Source organism: Crotalus tigris, unplaced genomic scaffold (assembly GCF_016545835.1).
Source record: "Crotalus tigris isolate CLP2741 ecotype Arizona unplaced genomic scaffold, ASM1654583v1 scf7180000018923.2277400, whole genome shotgun sequence".
In the NCBI taxonomy this organism is placed as follows: Eukaryota; Metazoa; Chordata; class Lepidosauria; order Squamata; family Viperidae; genus Crotalus; species Crotalus tigris.
The window spans coordinates 700,954-715,346 of record NW_024097276.1 but is presented as its reverse complement, the minus strand read 5'-3'; the positions used below and the strand labels follow the sequence as shown (position 1 = coordinate 715,346).

The 14,393-nt window shown below is 44.3% G+C and overlaps 1 protein-coding gene across 1 annotated transcript in view; it reads right to left on the bottom strand.

The window, feature by feature from the left end:
* The window catches only part of SLC9A9 (solute carrier family 9 member A9), a 235,042-nt gene that overhangs the window by 98,100 nt on the left and 122,549 nt on the right, over positions 1–14,393 (bottom strand). Inside the window, exon 12 of the mRNA XM_039357425.1 lies at positions 539–692. Coding sequence (XP_039213359.1) covers positions 539–692 — 154 coding nt within the window. The remainder of the gene's footprint in view (positions 1–538; positions 693–14,393) is intronic.

Sequence of the window (14,393 nt, the reverse complement as noted above, 5' to 3'; positions counted from 1 at the left end):
CCAAAAGTTTCCAGTTGTATGGGTGAAGCAAGAAGAAAATTAAATGAGCAATGTAAAAAGTATACGCAATAAAAACAGTATTTGTCATCCAACTCTGAAATAGTTGGCAGGAGGCACCAATACTGATTAAAATTAGGATTATAAATATATTAGTTTACAGAACTCTTTCTCAAATTTTCACTTTTCAAATGAACCTCAATTACTACCAGAATGAATGAAAATAGCTTAAAATTTTGAGACTATACTAGTTTTGGGGTGCCAAACTGAAGTAGGCTGATTTAAATGAAACACATCTCCAGATACACAATCCAGAAAAATTAGTTAAATAAGAAGTAAGAACAGGAAAGATGCTTAAAAATATTTCAGAACTTCACCCACCAACATTGAGATCCCTATTAATTATTCATGGCTATCTATCCTTCATATATGACAACCCCTCTCTCAACAAAAAGGGAGTATTGCTAAAGGAAAAGGGGTAAAAATAATTGGATGAACAAATAATTTTTATTAGAAGAAATTATAAACTAGTTATACTTACCTGATTTGGAGCCATGTAAGCATTGATGTAGTGCCACCTCCTAACACCCAGACTGTGAAGAAGACAATTAGTAAAGTGGTTGTGAACATCATTTGCTTAGGTTGAGATTCTGTGTCCCGAATAGCTAGCGCAAATGCTATTGCACCACGTAGGCCTTCAGAAAAAAAGAAAGGGAAGAGAAAGAACATAAAAATATTGTAAAAAAACTTGGAGAGAAGCTCAAAGTTTCATATATATATATGAAACCTCAGAAAACATATATATATATATATATATATATATATATATATATATATATATATATATATATATATATGGTACAAATAAAATACGAACACCAGGAGAGTATAAATATAAAAATATACTTTACTAAAAGCTGCCAAGCTTTCGTTTGGAAACTCCAAACATCATCAGGGCTAAGGAGCCAGTAAACAATGATGACTTAAATGGGTTTTGCCGGCATCTGCACCCGGCTCATGGACCGCGTCACCGGTCCCGGCCGGTTAATTAGTGTTCCAGATGTTTCTTTATTACTCTCCTTACGCTTCCTTCTATGGTTCTTCCGGATCATTCCTTCCACTATCTCATTACTGGTATTCATCTCCTCCACCACCCCTTTATCCTTATTTCCTTCCATAGCACTGACCCTCCTCCCCTTTTTGTTTTCATTCTCCACCCTGGGGGCATCTGTTTCTCCTCTATCAGTGTTACAAGCTTCCCTGGGCTCACAGACGCTCCCCCCCACACACTTTTCCCAATCCCTGCTCCACACCCTTTCTTCTCACTCTTCCACTGTCATGAGTAACTTTCATACGGGTGTTACATATTTGGGGGTCTATGCCCTCCTCCTCCGTCCTGGCAATCTTCGTGTCGACAGTTCTCCACCATTCCATTTGTTTGCTGCGTGATCGGGTGCTTACCCCGTCTCTCAATTCATCCCTCCTCCCTATCGCACGCTCTTCCCCATTGCTGATAGGAACGGTATTCAGGCGGACACCAGGTCTCCAGATCTCTGCATTCTGATTCCCCGCGTTCTCACTCCCCTCTTCTGTGCTCGTCTTTGGGGGGACTTCAAAGTGTTCGTCCCGGGAGGGGGCTGTATTGTTGGTGGGGGTATTCCTTGTCTGCAGGGAATCCAGGCAGAATTCCGTGTCTCTCCCTTTCACCGTATGCCTAGGCAATCGAGCCATGCTTTCGTTCTTCTTCTCCCCCCTACCCACAGCGTCAGGCTGCAGGCTCCTCATGCTGGATCTTCCACACTCTCCACAGTTGTTGTTAAGTTCTGGGGGTGGGGGTCTATCATGATGATATTGGGGAAGGGGGAGGTCTTCCATCGGTGGATGATTATGTGTGTTTGACAGTGGTAGCCTCCTCAGACGTTCATTAGAGCGGTATTGGTGTTCCTTGTGGCACCCCACTTCGCCCTATCGTGTCATTTATAGGTACCCCTACATCGGGATTAGCGAAGTGGCTTAGCACTCGTCTGGGCCACCTTGTGGAAGGTAGCCCCACAACGGTCAATTCTGCAGAAGAATTCCTCAACAGAATTAAGGCCCTTAGGGTGGAGGATGATGAGAGGATGGTATCGTTCGACATTACCTCCCTCTTCACCTCCATCCCCCAGGACTTAGCTATTTCAGCCCTGGGAGAGCACTTGAGGAATACAAAAGGGAGCCACCACCAGGACTCCCTTCAGACAGATGACCTCCTGCGATTAGTGGAAATATGTCTTACCACCTATTTCACTTTCCAGGGTATCATCTTCGAACAAGTTAAAGGGACACCTATGGGCTCCCCCATTTCTAGCACTATAGCGGAAATAGTACTCCAACAGCTAGAACACAGGGCTATGGCCTTATACCAACCCAAATTTTGGGTTTGGTACGTGGATGACACGTTTGCGGTTGTTAAAAAACAACATGTAGCTACCTTTATGAGAGTACTTAACTCGATCTGCTCCGACATCCAGTTTACAGTGGAGGAAGAAAAACAAGGTCACCTAGCCTTCCTGGACGTGTCAATATACCGTCAGTTGGATGGGACGTTACTTACAGGGGTGTTTCGTAAACCCACCCACACGGACAGAATACTCCACTATAGGAGCAACCACCCCGTATCTCATAAAGCTAGCTGCATTAAAGCATTGTTTAAGCGCGTGGACTCCCACTGCAGCACTGAGGAGTTTAAGAAGAAAGAAAGGCAATACCTTTTCTGGATTTGTCAACGTAATGGGTATCCTTTGAGGTTTATCAGACAGTACGGTCTTACACCCCAGTCCCGGAACAACCAAAAGAGAGAGGAACCATCATTACAAAGAATGCGTGTTTCTTTGCCATATATTAATAACGTCTCGGAAGCAACAGCCAGACTGCTGGCCCCCCATGGAATAGAAGTGGCCCACAGACCCAATCAGACATTACGGTCCAAAGTCGTTCGCCCCAAGGACCCACTCCCTGCCATGGATAGATCAGCAGTAATCTATAAAATCAATTGCAAGAACTGCGATGGCAACTATGTGGGTGAAACAGCTAAGCGTTTAAGATCTCGCTTGCATGAACATCAGTTAGCTATAAGAAGGGGCGAGCAGCATTCTCAATTGTGGATGCATATGGCACAACATGGCCACCAGTTTGACTTTGTGAATGTTCGCGTTATGTCTGAGGATGCCACTAAGGGAGGCCGGCTATTGAAAGAGGCGTGGTATTCCAACAAAGATGCGGTTAATCGTCACATTGACTTACATCCAGCGCAACAAGCATTGAGGAAATGGGATTTTAAACACCATGCCAATTATTATAAGCGGCCTGAACAATGCTTGCACAGCTGTAAACGTGACGGGATACCTGGCCTCCATCCTGAACAGATAGATGGAACTGGCCAACCCTCTACACTCCAGGGACACCCCCGTTTCGCCCGATCAACACCAATACCGCTCTAATGAACGTCTGAGGAGGCTACCACTGTCAAACACACGTAATCATCCACCGCTATAGTGCTAGAAATGGGGGAGCCCATAGGTGTCCCTTTAACTTGTTCGAAGATGGTACCCTGGAAAGTGAAATAGGTGGTAAGACATATTTCCACTAATCGCAGGAGGTCATCTGTCTGAAGGGAGTCCTGGTGGTGGCTCCCTTCTGTATTCCTCAAGTGCTCTCCCAGGGCTGAAATAGCTAAGTCCTGGGGGATGGAGGTGAAGAGGGAGGTAACGTCGAATGATACCATCCTCTCATCATCCTTCACCCTAAGGGTCTTAATTCTGTTGAGGAATTCTTCTGCAGAATTGACCGTTGTGGGGCTACCTTCCACAAGGTGGCCCAGACGAGTGCTAAGCCACTTCGCTAATCCCGATGTAGGGGTACCTATAAATGACACGATAGAGCGAAGTGGGGTGCCACAAGGAACACCAATACCACTCTAATGAACGTCTGAGGAGGCTACCACTGTCAAACACACATAATCATCCACCGATGGAAGACCTCCCCCTTCCCCAATATCATCATGATAGACCCCCCCCACCCCCAGAACTTAACAGCAACTGTGGAGAGTGTGGAAGATCCAGCATGAGGAGCCTGCAGCCTGACACTGTGGGTAGGGGGGAGAAGAAGAACGAAAGCATGGCTCGATTGCCTAGGCATACGGTGAAAGGGAGAGACACAGAATTCTGCCTGGATTCCCTGCAGACAAGGAATACCCCCACTAATAATACAGCCCCCTCCCGGGGCGAATACTTTGAAGTCCCCCCAAAGACAAGCACAGAAGAGGGGAGTGAGAACGCGGGGAATCAGAATGCAGAGATCTGGAGACCTGGTGTCCGCCTGAATACCGCTCCTATCAGCAATGGGGAAGAGCGTGCGATAGGGAGGAGGGATGAATTGAGAGACGGGGTAAGCACCCGATCACGCAGCAAACAAATGGAACGGTGGAGAACTGTCGACACGAAGATTGCCAGGACAGAGGAGGAGGGCATAGACCCCCAAATATGTAACACCCGTATGAAAGTTACTCATGACAGTGGAAGAGTGAGAAGAAAGGGTGTGGAGCAGGGATTGGGAAAAGTGTGTGTGTGGGGGAGCGTCGGTGAGCCCAGGGAAGCTTGTAACACTGATAGAGGAGAAACAGATGCCCCCAGGGTGGAGAATGAAAACAAAAAGGGGAGGAGGGTCAGTGCTATGGAAGGAAATAAGGATAAAGGGGTGGTGGAGGAGATGAATACCAGTAATGAGATAGTGGAAGGAATGATCTGGAAGAACCATAGAAGGAAGCGTAAGGAGAGTAATAAAGAAACATCTGGAACACTAATTAACCGGCCGGGACCGGTGACGCGGTCCATGAGCCGGGTGCAGATGCCGGCAAAACCCATTTAAGTCATCATTGTTTACTGGCTCCTTAGCCCTGATGATGTTTGGAGTTTCCAAACGAAAGCTTGGCAGCTTTTAGTAAAGTATATTTTTATATTTATACTCTCCTGGTGTTCGTATTTTATTTGTACCATAGACATGCCCAGGAGTCGTATTTTTATGCAAATTTTCCAGGATATATATATATATATATATATATATATATATATATATATATTATTTTAGAATGTAGAGTATTACAGATTATGTCCTAAGAAGGGAAATAATTACACAGGAGAGAAATGATTTAGTGACCAAACAAAAGATGGGACATACAGGTGAGACAATAAGGCTGTCACATGTTCCGACTAATGAAGCACTTCAAAGAAATTTCAGGCATGTTTCCAAAAATCTTTATTGCAGAGCTACAGTTTTGCCGGTCGCCATGATGGACTGGTTGATGCCAGAATGTGAACTTCCTTTCGCTGGCATCAAGCTTTCCTTGCTAAACCCCTCCCTTCTCATGCAGTCACAGGTCACATTATCCAATTAGTGAGAAGGTCAAAAGTTTGCTTCCTCTTTCTTTCCCGGGCTTTTTCCCCCGCCCAGTCTAAGCTAAGTATTAACCCAATAAATGCCAGACAGTTTTGCATATTGTCAAAGCAAGAATATACAGTATTTGCAGCATTGACATCCAGCCCCCCTTACAAGAAGGACAGATCCTGTAAAGTAAACAAAAGCATATGTTAAGTGTTATCTTTCGGTTTGCTGGGGTGTTTCACATGAAACCTTTCGATCAATCTGTTGGCATTCACTTCACTAGATTTCACCCAGGTGGCTTCAGACAATGGGTATCCCTTCCATTGTACTAAGTACTGTAATTTCCCTCTAAAGATTCTGGAGTCAAGAATACGTTTCACTTCATAGTGGGTCTGCCCTGACACTACGAGGGGTCCAGGTGCCTTCTTTGGAGGAGGTCTCAAAGTGGAGCCCCGATAAGGCTTCAACAAACTACAATGGAAGACTGGGTGAATTTTCCCTAACAGTTTAGGGAGTTTTAGTTGTATTGTGACTGGGTTGATGACCTTTACTATGGGGAAAGGCCCCAAGAATTTTGGTCCCAATTTCTTGCTGGGCAATTTGAGGCGTAGATATTTAGTTGACGGATAGACCTTTTCCCCAACTTGGAATGTTCTTTGGGGAGCCCTCTTTTTATCAGCCTGCTTTTTATAGGTTTTAAAAGTCTTTTTTAATGCAGTTTTTGTGTTTTTCCAAACTTCTTCCCACCCTCTCACCCATTGATCAAGTGTCTGTGAAGCGGAGGGCAACTGAGGATATTCAGGAATTGGGTTGAATTCTTTCCCTGTGGCTACTTTGAAATGTGTGTAGCCGGTGCTGCTGTGCATGGAATTATTGTACGCCACCTCCGCAAAAGGGAGGAGATCAGTCCAGTTCATCTGTTGGTAAGAAACGTAGCACCTAAGATATTGCTCCACCATTTTGTTAGCGGCTTCAGCAGCCCCATTGGTGGCTGGATGAAAAGCAGATGATAACCCTTGAGATGATCCAATCAGCGAAAGGAAATTTCTCCAAAACTTTGCTGTGAATTGCACCCCCCTGTCTGAGATTATTCGCTTAGGGGCACCATGCAGCCGGTAGATATGTTTCAGGAACAATTTGGCCAGGCGTTGGGCAGATGGGAGTCCTTTGCAGGCGATGAAATGAGCCTGTTTCGAGAACAGATCTATCACAGTCCAGATGACAGTATTTCCCCTACTTTCAGGTAGGTCCACTATAAAGTCCATAGCTATTTCTTCCCAGGGTTGAGAAGGGTCTGCCATGGGTTGCAGTAACCCAGGAGTTTTCCCTGGGATTCTTTTCATTGTGGCACATACAGTACAACTTTTTACATAGTTTTCCACATCTTTTTTCAGCCCCGGCCACCAGAATTGCCGGCGGGTGAGGTGTAGGGTTTTCAAATATCCAAAGTGTCCAGCCTGCTTTACATCGTGGCTGTGGTTGAGAGCATTAAGACGGAGCACTTCTGGCAAATATAACTTCCCCCCTTTGTAAGCCAAGCCATCCCTGCATGTTAGGGACGCTTGATTATCTTTGAACCATTGGTCAGTGAGGAGCTCTCGTTTTATTTTCTTCACTCCAGGGTCATCCGGATTGGGGACCCTGCGAGGTGTAAGTTGAGCGACAGTTTGTGGATTGGGAATAATTGCCTTGTTAACCTGCTCTCGTTCACTTTTGTACTGGGGTAACCGGGATAGCACATCAGCTAGAAAGTTCTTTCCTCCTGGTATGTACTTTAGAGTGAAGTTGAAGCGGTTAAAGTAGTACTGCTTTGGTGACAATTTGTGAGGAGTTTTCAGTGCCTCTAGGTTCTTGTGATCTGTCCATACCTCAAATGGCACCTTGCTCCCTTCTAGATAGTGTCGCCAGTTCAATAGCGCCCACCTAATTGCGAAGGCCTCTTTCTCCCACATTGCCCATCTTCGCTCGCTCTCAGTGAATTTCTTAGAGGTGTAGGCACAGGGTTTCAGGATCCCATTTTTGTTCTTTTGAAGTAACACTGCTCCAACCGCCACATCACTGGCGTCGGCTTGAATCACAAAGGGTTCCCCTGGGCAGGGGTGCTTTAGAACCGGTTCAGTGGCAAATAGTCTCTTTAAATTCTCAAAAGCTGTTTGACAGCTCATTGTCCATGCTAGTGGTTGGCCCGGTCGTGGCTTCCCTCCTCCTTTGCCTGTTTTGAATAGTTCTGTAAGAGGAAGGGCAATCTCGGCAAAAGAAGGGATGAATTGACGGTAAAAGTTGGCAAAACCCAGAAAGCTCTGGAGCTGTTTGCGAGTCCTTGGGGGCTGCCATTCGATTATAGTTTTCACCTTGGCCGGATCCATCTCAACACCCTCATTGGAAATTCGGTAGCCAAGATAGTCTAATTGGGTTTGGTGAAATTCACATTTTGACAATTTGACATAAAGCTTGGCATTCAATAGCTTCTTTAACACTTCTCTCACTAGCTTTATATGATCAGCCATGTTTGTGCTGTATATCAGGATATCATCAAGATACACCAAAACCCCTTTGTGCAAGTGATCATGTAGAACCTCATTGATCAACTGCATAAATACAGCTGGGGCCCCCTGTAGTCCAAATGGCATGACTTTGAACTGATAGCTCCCCATTGGACAGTTGAAGGCAGTTTTCCACTCGTCTCCCTCTTTTATTCTCACCCGGTAGTATGCCTCTCTTAGGTCTAACTTAGTGAAGACACTCCCCTTAGCCAGGTGGGTCAATAAATCCTTTAGGAGGGGGAGGGGGTATTTATTTTCCACACTTACAGCATTGAGTCCCTTGTAGTCTACGCAGAGACGAAGAGACCCATCTTTTTTCTCTTTGAACAACACAGGGGCTCCCACGGAAGATTTGGCCCGTTCAATAAACCCCCTCGCTAGGTTCTTGTTCACATATCGCTGCATCTCCTCCATTTCGAGGGGGGACATAGCATACATCCTCGGACGTGGGAGTTTGGCTCCGGGCACCAGTTCGATGGAGCAGTCATTGGGTCTGTGAGGGGGTAGGGCATCACATTCTTTTTCACTGAACACCTCCGCCAAGTCCAAGTATTCTTTGGGGATGACTGGTTCACCTGGAGTCAGTGAGGCGGCCATGTGCGCTCGCTCATTGGGTGGCCTAAGATGCCCAGTAACATCTGTTGAATCAATGGGGGGATCAGGCCCTATAGGTAGTCTCACAATTCTCATTCCTTTCTCCCACCAGATAAACGGCTTCCATTTGTCCAACCAGGCTAGTCCTAGGATCACTGCCTTGGTCATTTTTGGAGCCACCAGGAAACGAATAAACTCCCAGTGTGCACCTATTTCTAGGCGTAAGGGCTCAGTTAATTGTGTAATAAGAGTCCCTCCCATCAGGGAGCCATCGGCTTGCTCAAATCTCATCGGTTTGGAAAGCTGTTTTGCCCTTATGCCCATTTCCATGGCAAACGCCAGACTAATAATGCAGCGGGTACATCCCAAATCAATTAGTACGTTTAAGTCTATTCGTGCCCCAGACTTAGGGATTATAAGTTTGGCGGCCAGTGAAAAAGGCGGGATTTGTCGATTCACCATTGGGTCATTTTCTCCTTCATCGTCGCTATCAAAGAAGGGAAGAGCAGGGGCAGGTCCACCTGGAGTCTTGGCATCCTCCTGTGTGTGAGGTGTAACCTGGGCAACTGGTTCTTGCGTGAATCGATTGGATTTTTCTCTTGTTAGCCGCTGAGCAGGTTTCTTTTGCATTGCCGGTCCTGGCTTGCTCTGCAGTTGAGGGTAGGGGACTGGACAGGTGGCCGCTCGGTGTCCTCCTTGTCCACACCGGAAACACTCGAAGGAAGGGCGTGCAGGTGGCCTGGGTCTTTCAGCCCTTGCAGTAGTTGAAGGCTTTTGTGGGGGTGATTGCTGTCCAGGTAGCTCTGGTTGCTGTTCGGGTTCCTGTGGGGGAGGCTTTTTATAGCGAGAGAGCTTAACATCTAACTTCACGGCCGTCTGGTACCACTCCTGCAGCCGATCAGGTACTTCTCGATAGATGCAAGCCTGAGAGAGGTGATCATCTAATCCCTCGATGAAGAAATGGATGAGGGACTGCTCAGGCCACCCCTCTATTTGACCTGCCATCTTGCGGAACTCTCGCACATACTCCAGGGCAGGCCTCCCTGCTTGTTTTATTTTGTGAATTTGTCCTGCTGCTTTGAGGCCGATGGATGGGTCTTCAAATCATTCTCTCAGTCCTAAGAGAAAGAGATGGGGATCTTCCAATTCGGGGGCTTGCTCGCTATATAGATTGTTCAGCCATTCAGATGCTTCTCCCTCCAGGTTGGCCGCAATGACGTCAACCATGGCCCCTGGTTCCGGATAGAGATAGGCCCAGCGATTTAAATGAGAACGCACTTGGTTGAGGAAAAAAATCAGCTTCACTGGGTCCCCATCGAACGTTGCTTTGAAAGGTGGTGCAAACACAGGCTGCTGTGGCCCCCACTGGGGCTGGTTCCACGGCTGCTGGGCCCTCTGCTGCTGCTGATCATTCATCTGCTGGGGAAACCCATCTACCCATTGCTGCAGATGCCTCAGACTGGAACTCACCCTCTCTTCAGGGTTGGGGTCTCTGGCCGGCAAAGGCAGGGTCTGACAGGCTTCCTGCTAGGCTCCCCACTGCTCTTGTGGCCACCCCAGTTGCTGTAGGCCCCAACCTGGCTGCAGATTTAAGCCCAGGGGTTGCACGTTTGGGGGCTGTGACCAACCTCCTTGCTGTGGCTGTTCTCCCCCCAGCTGCTGATTTCCTGGCTTCTGTACCACCCCAAGACATTGCAAGGCCTCTATTACTGTGGTAAGTTCAGAGGACATGGATCAGCCACTTGCTAGGAAACCCAATTTCCCCTTTGCTGCAGAAGATTCAGACTGGGATTCTCTCTCTCAGAGCTGGAGCCCATGGCAGAAACATTTGCAATAGGAGGGCTGTAGGCTTCACTTTGTAGGAACTGTTTTCTGGTTTTCATTTCTAAGTTTTGAAATCTTTCCAACGACTCACCCATAACTGTGTTATCTGTCCATTCTACTTTTGAAGTTTTCGCTCTCAGCTGGGAAATCTGCCAAATTTCTCTCTCCCCCGGCTTGCTGGCTGTCACTTTCTCCCCCGGGGAAACTGTTGCAGCTACGGGGCTGGTCTCAGGCAATCTTTCTTTCTCCATAATGAGATCTCCCCCGAAACTTTGCCAGCTCCTCTCAGGCATAGAGGCAGCTGATGCAGTTCGGGATGGAGATCGTTTGAAAAGAGTGTTGGATTCTGGCATGATGTCACATGTTCCGACTAATGAAGCGCTTCAAAGAACTTTCAGGCATGTTTCCTAAAATCTTTATTGCAGAGCTACAGTTTTGCCGGTCGCCATGATGGACTGGTTGATACCAGAATCTGAACTTCCTTTCGCTGGCATCAAGCTTTCCTTGCTAAACCCCTCCCTTCTCATGCAGTCACAGGTCACATTATCCAATTAGTGAGAAGGTCAAAAGTTTGCTTCCTCTTTCTTTCCCAGGCTTTTTCCCCCGCCCAGTCTAAGCTAAGTATTAACCCAATAAATGCCAGACAGTTTTGCATATTGTCAAAGCAAGAATATACAGTATTTGCAGCATTGAGAAAGGCTTGGAAGGAAAAATCCAGAGAATGCTGTGGAATATTCTCCCAGTGGAGATCTGGTTACTTTACTCCTTGTTAGTTTTTGGGAAACTTTTGAAGACTGAGTAATTTTAGAGAGCCATTTTTGCTTTCATATTAACATCTTATTTTATTTTGTGTGGTTGTATTATTTCATTCTTGTGTGTTTTTATTTTGTACCATGAATACCATGTTTCCCTGAAAGCAAGCCCTAGCTTGATTTTTGGGGGTGGGCCTAATATAAGCCCTACCCCCAAAATAAGCCCTAGTTTTGGGGTGACTTGCACATCTAAAAGTCAAGCTAGGGGCTGGGGGCAGGACTTGCCCCATGCGCCCCACACTCTCTTACCATTGCAGCTTGCTTTGCCTTGCCTTGCCAGCCCATTTCTTCTGCAGCCGAAGGAAGTGCCTCTGCAGCTGAGAATGGAGCTCCGGCCAGCATTTTGCCATCAGAGGCCTTCCGGAAAGGCCTCTGCAGCCAAGAACCGAGCTACGAATCTGTAGCTTGCTTCTCAGCTGCAGAGGTCTTTCCAGAAGGCCTCTGATGGCAAAATGCAGGAGCTCCATTCTCAGCTGCAGAGATATTTCCTTCAGCTGCAGAAGAAGTGGGCCGGCTATGCGGGGCTGTTGGTGCCGCTGATGCAGCAAGGTGAGACCATGGAAATACATAATACATAACACAAGCTAAATTATTCCATTAGTGGACCACAACTCTTCCACCACTTAAGCTCTATGCTAATTTTATTAAAAAGGGTTTGTTGCAAACATGAAGAAAAATTCAGCACTAAATCTAATTACATGACTTCATGTAATATAATAAATTATTAGTTAAAAGTGAATATTGCTTAATTCAGGGAAATTAAACTGGAGTTGGTAAATACATGTGAAAGTATTGGCTTAATTATAAATGAAGGATGTCACCGAAGTATGAATTAAGGTCATCTAGTTTGCTGCTGGTCAAACATAACTAATGGGCCGATGACACGCTTGAGAAGCTGGGCGCAGGGACAGGCAGCTGTATATAGGCAAGCTCCCTAATCACCTAGCATTCTAACTCTGATGTACATACATGTATATGAAGTTATCTAAAGTGTCTTGTTTGAATTACTGGTTTAATTTAGAAGATGTCTTGTTACATTGAAATTACAATTTGCTTCATATATTTTTTCCCAGAGAAAAATAATGTAGGTATTATAAAAGGCTTGTTCCATGTGTAAAATACAGTTATTTCTTTTATGTATTAAGTACCCATGAGGGTTCCTTTTGTAAATTTGCCACATTGCTGACTCTCACTTAGCTTATTTATTGTATAGATCAGGCTGATTTATGGAATGGAGTTCATCTCCATCATTTTTTCCTATTTTGTTTATTTTGTATGCATTGGAGTTTAGCCTTAACTTAGTTACAAGATTGCAAAAGCATCTTCATATTATAGCTTAAAATCAATCTTTCATTAAGCATCCTTATCTAAACATTTTAAATTCCCGTAGTTGTGAACATTTGTTTATTAAAGGAATAAAGTTTTAACAAAGAATTTAATCAAGTTTTAGAATCAGAAATCATACAACTCCATCCCAATTAGATGAATACTTTAGCACATAAGAATGTAAAAAGATTTCTGTTGGATTAGGACATAAATATTAGAACTTCAAAGTAGGCCAGGTAAGGAATCAGGTACTATAAGAAATACCAGAATTCTGCTTAACTGTAGGATATAATCAGTTATATATTAATAACCTATAAGAGTAATCCTTGACTTACAACCACAATTGGGACCAGAATTTCCACTGCTAAGCAAGGCAGTTGTTAAATGAGGAACACCTGATTTTACAATCTTTTTGGCATCATTTTTAAATGAATTACATGCCCGTCAAGTAAATCCAGCTTCCTGCATTGACTTTGTCAGAAGCGGACCGGAGATTCGCAAATGACAATCACTTGACCTTGGTATATTGCAACCATCGTAAATACATGCTGGTTGCCAAGCACTCATATTTTATATATACATATACATATGTGGGTGTGTATGTGTATACACACACACACACGTCCGACAATTATTCTTCCCTCCCTACTATACCAGAGAAAGTCAAGATAAGGGAATTTTAATTTTCTTTGTTATGTTGTGTAATTTGCTATTTTGAGATAATCTTTTGGTAATGACCTGAGCTCAAATTTTGTAACAATTTTTGCATATTTCCTCCAAAGTCATGTCTGTATTCTTTTAAACAACCTCCTTTTTTAAACTCAGTTTTACCTCTCATGCACAAAGAAAATAATCGAACAGTTTTATGGGAACAAAGTGCAAGAGTTTTCCTTTACCCTCAGATAGCAGCTGTTCTAGATCACTAGACATATCCTGCAGGTCTCCCCTGCTTTCCTGAAATCTGATTGAGTGATTCACCCTACTTTCCTACGAAACTCCCCAGTCTATCTAGTAAGTCCTACAGCACAGAGATAGGTGCAAATTAATTATTTGTAAATCCACATGTTGGTGGTACTGTAATAATGTTTCATCAAGTTGGGTCTTCCCACAATATATTCAAAATATAATAATCTTAGCCTGTCATTTGTGCCTTTAGTGAGAACCATGGATTGATTTGCTCTATGAAATATTTATTTTTCTTCTTGGCTATCTATAGTCTTCTATATTCAAAAGTGTCAATAATATTCGTATCCTGCTTCTTCAGATCCAACCACTGCTTCCATAACATGTAGTATGGAATAATATTATTTCCACTGATATTTGTAGGACTGGATACATCATTGCATCTGATTATCTTTTCCTTTGTTTTTTCCTTTGTAGCTGTCCTACCAGGTTCCAATTAAGGGTGTACATCTTAACTGTTGATAATCAATTTTAAAGGCAGAAACTTCATTGTCTTAATTATAAATTCTAAGGCTAATTGCTCTCCTGTTTTGCTTAGTTTGAACTCCTTTATGTTTAATCTTAATTCCATTTTTTTTCACTGTGATCCTTGACTTTTATTAGAGCTTTCAGCTGGGAATACATGCTCTTGATCTATATTCCTGGTAGTCTTTGTTCATTTTTCCTGTGAATACACTCTACTCCTTTATGATGAGGCAGCCATGGAAGGATTGAGAAGGCTAAAGAAGCCGAATAAAACTTTCTAACGTTGTAGTATACAGTCACATCATGGAGAATATTGTTTTCCAGGATAAAATTTAAAATTCATCTTCTTAATACATAGAACCAGGTTTAGAAGGTTGGTCACAATGTGCCTTGTCTGTCAAAAATGTAATCTAAACACACTATTAATTGCACAATCTCATTTAAGCTTTTG